Genomic DNA, 7,531 nt, shown 5'->3' on the forward strand with positions numbered 1-7,531 from the left:
CATCTTTGAATGTTTTCTTATAGATACAGTTGATACAGTACACTCCATTCTGTATTTGTAGAAATTACAATGTGTTCTGTATTCTGTGTAGATGGCCAGTGACAGCACAGAGACCAGTGAGGCTGGTGAGGAGGAGGAGGAACATGAAGGGGACAATGACAACAAGGAGCGCATGCCTTTCATCCAGTAGGCCCAGGTACGGCACCACAACTGGCCTGGACACCTCAAAGGAAGGAGGTGGAGCGGGGGATTAGTTCCATAACAGATGACTCCACAACTCGAACTACGCACAGTGAACTCAAACTGTTGTACTGTATGTGAGTGTATGTTTGTGTGCGTGTGTGTGGGTCTGTTGTCTTTGTGTCTTTTGTTATGTAAGATGTTTGAAAGACATGAAAACTCATAAGACACTGGTTGTCAAAGTTGCCAATCAGCTAAAGTGCCATTCACTATCCAGTATTATGATGAGCATTGTGTTGCTGACCAAATGATGTTCAGAGATGCTAAGACCTATCTGCAGCCTCAGTGTTGTTCAATGTGTTCTATGGGAACCTCAACAAGGGAGCAAAGTAGGAACGGAGTGAATAAGGGGTTGATTATGTTGCTTTTAGGGAAAATACGAGAGTGCGTGATTGTGAAAGAGAACAGTAAGTGAGTGAGAGTGAACCAGGAACATAAGTGATATTGACCATGGTTGTACTCCTGTCTTGATGGTTGAAACAAGAGGGAAACTAGGAGGGTGAGTGTTAGCGTAAACGTCTCTAAGCTATATTCCCGTTTCTCTTTTACCACTATTATGATGACTCAGAAGTGAGATTCATTTCAGCTGCTTCATGAACACTAGTCACTCTGATCACCCCATTACCACTGAATACACAGCAAACCCAGAGCAGATTGGCCCTGGGCTATATACCTCCACCTGCTGCAGTGAGTCTATCAAAACCACTCTCTGAGATCGTTTTTCACCCTCCTCCCTCAGGTTATTTTCAGCAGTGTGTGAGCTAGGAGAGAGTATTAGGAAATGCCACTGTAAATGCCTGCTACCATGTTTACCGACACATTAGGGATCCGACCTTCTGCGGTATTGTTATGGGATCACCAGTGCCTTTGAGCTAGAAGTCTGCAGCAGTCTTGTAGAAGATTTCAGTATTTGAATTGTACCCATTCCACAGACACTCAATTTCATGGTGGTTCTGCCAAATGCCAGGCAGCATTCTGAGTGTGTTTCCTACATTTCTACAACTAATGAAAATAAGAAATATAACGTCAGCTTTTGGTCTCATCCGTAGTCTTCATTTCAGACAAACAATGCAGATAGAAATGGCATCGGGGTCAGGTGATGATGATGATTAACCACACCTGTTTCTGTTTAGTCTGTGTTCTTTCTGCATGTGTGTAATAAGTTGTGTTACGTTTACCTGCTGGTGCCTGTCTATAGTGTGCAATGCCTTCCAAATAGAGTGCCACAGAGAGGGAGGACTAAAGACACATTCACTTACAGATGAGCTTTTGGGCCATCAAGAATGGAAGTACTATTGCTGTGGATACCATAGGAGAGGAGTTATTCATATCAGATGTTAACATCTCATGTGAGATCTGGTATGACAACTGCATTGTGCTACTAGTATTATCCATATGGAAAGTGTGAAATTAATCGTCCAACGTACAAAGCTATTTATTCATAAAAATATGAAACTACCATTGATGTATGGAGATGAAAGCTACTGAATTGCCTTGTTATAAACAGTAAATCTAGCTACGGCAGATGTGTTTCATATAATTGCAAGCTTACATATTACTTTCAGGAGTATTCCCACACCAAAAAGAAAATGTACAGACACAGTATAAACAGCATACAATTTCTTGTAACTTTGTAAGTGAATAGAAAAGATGATACATGTTTGTATGTACCCTGATGTCTGTATGAGAAGAAAGGGCCCAGTTATTACATGGCTGTAGAAGTGATTGGAATGTAGCCAGCTGTGCTTCTCCAAACGAACCACCCACTGGTGAAGAAATACAGTTCTACACATTTCATTGATCTTTCATTTGCCACTCACAATATTCGTATGATCTTTAATTAACTAAGTCACATTAAATGTCACAACATTTTATTTCAAATATTTTATTAGCTACGTCACAACATTGCACCTATTTCCTTTCATGATAGACTTGGCAATGGTGCTGGAAATCAAGTATATTAATGAAGGACAACAGTACATCTAAATGTGAATGTCTCTTTGGGTTTTCCTGTTCGTCTAGGTCTAGAGTGTAGAGTAACTTGCAGTGTGTCTGTCTGTGTTTCCATGGGAGGTCATTATGATGGATAGTCAACTTGCCTTAAAAGTAAAAAAAAAAAAAAAAAAAAGATAAACAAACTATGTAGGCGTGTTTAGTACTGTAGTTGGAACCTGATTACAGACTTATATGAAGATATTGTTTAACTGTATTTGTTGGTATTAGTGGTTTTGTTATGTTATACTGTACGTAGTCCAGTTCTGTTTACATTAATAAATGTATCTGCAGAGCATTCTGGGAAAGCTGTGTGTTTTTCTTGGCCTGTGTCATTTTCAGGTTTTCTCCACAAGCCACCCTGTGAAAGACTCCCTATAATATCACACTTTCATAGGCTGAGGTATTTCTCCATGAAAGTACAATATGAAAAATGATTTAAGCTTTAAATCCATGGTAACTTTCTCACTGTAAATGACTTGCCTGTTAACAACGGTAAATAGACTTTGACCATGGTTACTTTAAGTAGCGCTGCATATTTCTTAGGTTCTTGTCTTATTAGGTCATAAGGATTCAACATAAATTACTGATTTGCATCTCTCCCAATCACATTGAATCTTGATATTCTCTTATCATCCCTTTTCCATTTATAGCAGTGGGGTATGTAACACCTTTATTATGCAATGTAAATTAGGTTGGTCCTTTGCTATTTACTGGCAGGACGGTGGCCTTTCACAATGTCACCACCACAACTTCCTATAAATCAAATACAACTGTGATAACAAATGTTCGGCCTTTTGTCAAGCTCCTATCCCCCCACAGTAATGTAACTCAAATGGGTGACCTTTGTCAATGTCCTATGTGCTATTTATAGCCACTATCATCTATGCCTACAGAATTTATCTCTCTGACTGGCATAAACATAATTTATGCAGAAGATATGTTACTGTTTTTATGCTCCAATGCTGTAATCTATTTGAAATATGGATTGCATCCTTTTATCATTGTGTAGCTAAACCACTTTAACTATGCGGTCATATTGCACCTCTCAACAGCCCTAGACTATTATCTGGATGAGACCAGGGTTCCAGAGTGTTGTTACGACATTGTGATTACTTTTCAATGTTGCTCTTCAGGTTTTGGGAATTAATTCATGCAAATGGTTTCACACAGACATTATATGTACTGTACCATTACATCTAATCACATTTGAAAGGTATCTCTTCATTCATTTTTAAGTGAGCCTCTGAGACGCCTTTTGGGCATCCTGGCTCTCTCAATCAGACAGCAGAGTTTTTCTTAACACTGCACCCCTCTTCCATCTGATCTGTCTACTCGACAACATCACAGACTAAAAAGAACCTCTGCTGCACCAGAGCAGGTAGCTGGACTTTCTCAGCTCTATTAAGCTCCATGTTTTCCATGGTTACACAACTAAATCTTTATATTTTTCCTGCACATTTGAATGAGATATAATTAGAGTTGACAAGCAAAATGTCATCATCCTCATAATGTTTTGACGCATTGGAAGACCTATCTATGTATTTGGTCATACAAATGATTTTGGTGGCATGGCATATAAAGTAACACATCTCGTCTTAGCCATCTCGGGAGTAACAACATTTATTTTTTTTATGATTAATTTACCGTGGGTCAAATGTATCCATGCACAGGAGAGTTGTGGGAGGTCACATACAGAAGCTGTCAGATATTCTCATACAGAACGTTCTGTGCAGTATTGCAGTCAATAAATTTACGGCTTGTTTGTGAAATTGGAAAACGCTAAATGAATTGCACCGTGTCCCAAGTAAATATTTATGAATGGGCAGAAACAGGGGCATCATTGTTGTCACCCCCACCCATGGTATTTGAGTTGCCCCTGACGTTTGAAAAAACCCAAAGTTACATAGTGTCAGCCAATGAGAGGTGAATCACTGCAGGAGCAAACTGGGCCTGTATTTAGTGAACTGCCCACAGTGCTTTGGGCTCCTGTGCTTCTTTTGTCGAAATTTAGTGCAGAGATGGCACGTCTGGTTCTCCCCATCTTTTTGGTTCTCTCTCTCACCTTGCTCCACCAGGGATATAGCCGTCCATCTCGTACCAGGAAAGCAGTGCCAGCATCACAGAGGGGTGATACTCGTCATACACACTAAACTAAACTTCAGTGGCTCTACTATGTTTTTCTGTACATTTTTCTCTCTGACATGCCTGCCTGCTTGTCTGTGTTTCTATGGCGTTACAGCGGCAGATGAGGATGATGTAAAGTCGCAGCTGGAGAAGCTGTGACAGGAGGTGAACTCTCTGAAGGAGATCTCAGCTCTGCAGACAGGTATGCTGAGCTGGCTGCTCTGTGCGCTCATACTAAGTGCTGCTTTATGGCCAGGAAGGTTTCAAAGAGGGAATGCTTCTCATGGGGAAACAGTGCAGATTTAGCAGTTACTCTATGTTTCTTATGGGTTAGGCAAGTGTATACTGTATGTACCTTTGGTACATGCACTCTTAGAGGAAAAAAAGGTGCTATCTGGACCATAAAAGGGTTATTCGGCTGTCCCCATAGGAAAACCCTTTTAGGTTCCAAGTAGAACCCTTTTGGTTCCAGGTAGAACACAAAAAATAGGGTTCTCCTATGGAGAGAGTTGAAGAACCCTTTTGGCAACTCTTTTTCAAATAGTGTGGAATCGATGCAGAGAAATTCTGATTTTATATTTCTTATGGTAATTCACACGAACCCCAGACATCAGGTTAGCATACCCTTTCATTTGTCATTTACTAATATGCTCAGTTACCAGTAGAGGGCAGGAGTACTCTTACCTTCAACCTCATGCCTCGCCACAGCAATAATGTTGACAGCACTGAGTCATGTGCTGGGGAAGATAATGCTGTTGAATTTCTTCGTAAAGGCCTTGGAGCGCATTGCGAAATGTATGATGATGGATATAAAAGTATTATGATGAGACAGGTTCTTTATACAGGGAGGGTGGAAGAACATAGTGTTACTGTCGCATATAGTAAGTATGCCTCTGTCTGAGTTCCCTCCCACTGAAAGGGCTTATGTCTTATTTTGGGAACTTGGTTTAGGAAACATGTATACAGATAAAAACCTTTGCTTAGTCCTACTAGTCCTCATTATGTCTGATTGAAATTCTATAGATAAAATATCAGTGAGACATTATACACCAATATATCATGGCGATATACAGTGGGGAGAACAAGTATTTGATACACTGCTGATTTTGCAGGTTTTCCTACTTACAAAGCATGTAGAGGTCTGTAATTTTTATCATAGGTACACTTCAACTGTGAGAGACGGAATCTAAAGCAAAAATCCATAAAATCACATTGTATGATTTTTAAGTAATTCATTTGCATTTTATTGCATGACATAAGTATTTGATACATCAGAAAAGCAGAACTTAATATTTGGTACAGAAACCTTTGTTTGCAATTACAGAGACCATACGTTTCCTGTAGTTCTTGACCAGGTTTGCACATACTGCAGCAGGGATTTTGGCCCACTCCTCCATACAGACCTTCTCCAGATCCTTCAGGTTTCAGGGCTGGCGCTGGGCAATACAGACTTTCAGCTCCAGCCAAAGATTTTCTATTGGGCTCAGGTCTGGAGACTGGCTAGGCCACTCCAGGACCTTGAGATGCTTCTTGCGGAGCCACTCCTTAGTTACCCTGGCTGTGTGTTTCGATGTCATGCTGGAAGACCCAGCCACGACCCATCTTCAATGCTCTTACTGAGGGAAGTAGGTTGTTGGCCAAGATCTCGCGATACATGGCCCCATCCATCCTCCCCTCAATACGGTGCAGTCGTCCTGTCCCCTTTGCAGAAAAGCATCCCCAAATAATGATGTTTCCACCTCCATGCTTCACGGTTGGGATGGTGTTCTTGGGGTTGTACTCATCCTTCTTCTTCATCCAAACACGGCGAGTGGAGTTTAGACCAAAAATGCTCTATTTTTGTCTCATCAGACCACATGACCTTCTCCCATTCCTCCTCTGGATCATCCAGACGGTCATTTTCAAACTTCAGAAGGGCCTGGACATGCGCTGGCTTGAGCAGGGAGACCTTGCGTGCGCTGCAGGATTTTAATCCATGACAGCGTAGTGTGTTACTAATGGTTTTCTTTGAGACTGTGGTCCCAGCTCTCTTCAGGTCATTGATCAGGTCCTGCCGTGTAGTTCTGGGCTGATCCCTCATGATCATTGATGCCCCACGAGGTGAGATCTTGCATGAAGCCCCAGACCGAGGGTGATTGACCGTCATCTTGAACTTCTTCCATTTTCTAATAATTGCGCCAAGCAGCTTGGTGAGCAGCCTTCTCACCAAGCTGCTTGCCTATTGTCCTGTAGTCCATCCCAGCCTTGTGCAGGTCTACAATTTTATCCCTGATGTCCTTACACAGCTCTCTGGTCTTGGCCATTGTGGAGAGGTTGGAGTCTGTTTGATTGAGTGTGTGGACAGGTGTCTTTTATACAGGTAACAAGTTCAAGCAGGTGCTGTTAATACAGGTCATGAGTGGAGAACAGAAGTGCTTCTTAAAGAAAAACTAACACGTCTGTGAGAGCTGGAATTCTTACTGGTTGGTAGGTGATCAAATACTTATGTCATGCAATAAAATGAAAATTAATTACTTAAAAATCATACAATGTGATTTTCTGGATTTTTGTTTTAGATTCCGTCTCTCACATTTGAAGTGTACCTATGATAAAAATTACAGACCTCTACATGCTTTGTAAGTAGGAAAATCTGCAAAATCGGCAGTGTATCAAATACTTGTTCTCCCCACTGTATATTTCAAATTCTTCAGTAATATTTGAACATGGTATGTAGGGTTATTGACGGAGGAATTTTGAAGGAGATACATGTACTAAACTGCTTCCCTCTGCTTCTAATTTGTCTCCATGGTATCAATGCTCACAGGAAGTGTTACCTGACCAGAGGAACCCAAGCACTACCATGAGGCCAACGAACACTGCATCACATGGGGTGGAACACTTGCCACTCCACGTGACCTTAATGAAAACAATGTCCTGAGGGACTATGCCAAGAGGAGTGCGCCAGGTACCAAGGAGTTCTGCATTGGTGTGACAGACATTGTGAAGGAGGGCCAGTATGTAGACATCAACAGCATTCCCATCAGCTACTTCAACTGGGACAAGACCAACAAGCAGCTCAGGGGACAAAGAGGGAGAGCTGTGTCGTGCTCTCACTGGCTGCACAGGGAAAGTGGCATGATGAGGTCTGCCTTGGCAAGAAAAAGTACATTTGTGAATAGCCCATTCCCTAACT

General features: G+C 41.5%; 1 protein-coding gene and 1 pseudogene across 1 annotated transcript in view; both read left to right on the plus strand.

Annotated features, from left to right (window-relative positions):
• vat1l (vesicle amine transport 1-like) overlaps positions 1-2,530 on the plus strand; it is a 37,896-nt gene extending 35,366 nt beyond the window's left edge. Inside the window, exon 9 of the mRNA XM_046346038.1 lies at positions 92-2,530. Within this exon, the coding sequence (XP_046201994.1) occupies positions 92-190 (99 nt within the window). The 3' untranslated portion in view covers positions 191-2,530. The remainder of the gene's footprint in view (positions 1-91) is intronic.
• A 1,723-nt stretch (positions 2,531-4,253) lies between these two features.
• Positions 4,254-7,517, plus strand: LOC124033121 (annotated as a pseudogene).
• Positions 7,518-7,531: the final 14 nt, after the last annotated feature.

Source organism: Oncorhynchus gorbuscha, linkage group LG04, assembly GCF_021184085.1.
Source record: "Oncorhynchus gorbuscha isolate QuinsamMale2020 ecotype Even-year linkage group LG04, OgorEven_v1.0, whole genome shotgun sequence".
NCBI lineage: Eukaryota > Metazoa > Chordata > Actinopteri > Salmoniformes > Salmonidae > Oncorhynchus > Oncorhynchus gorbuscha.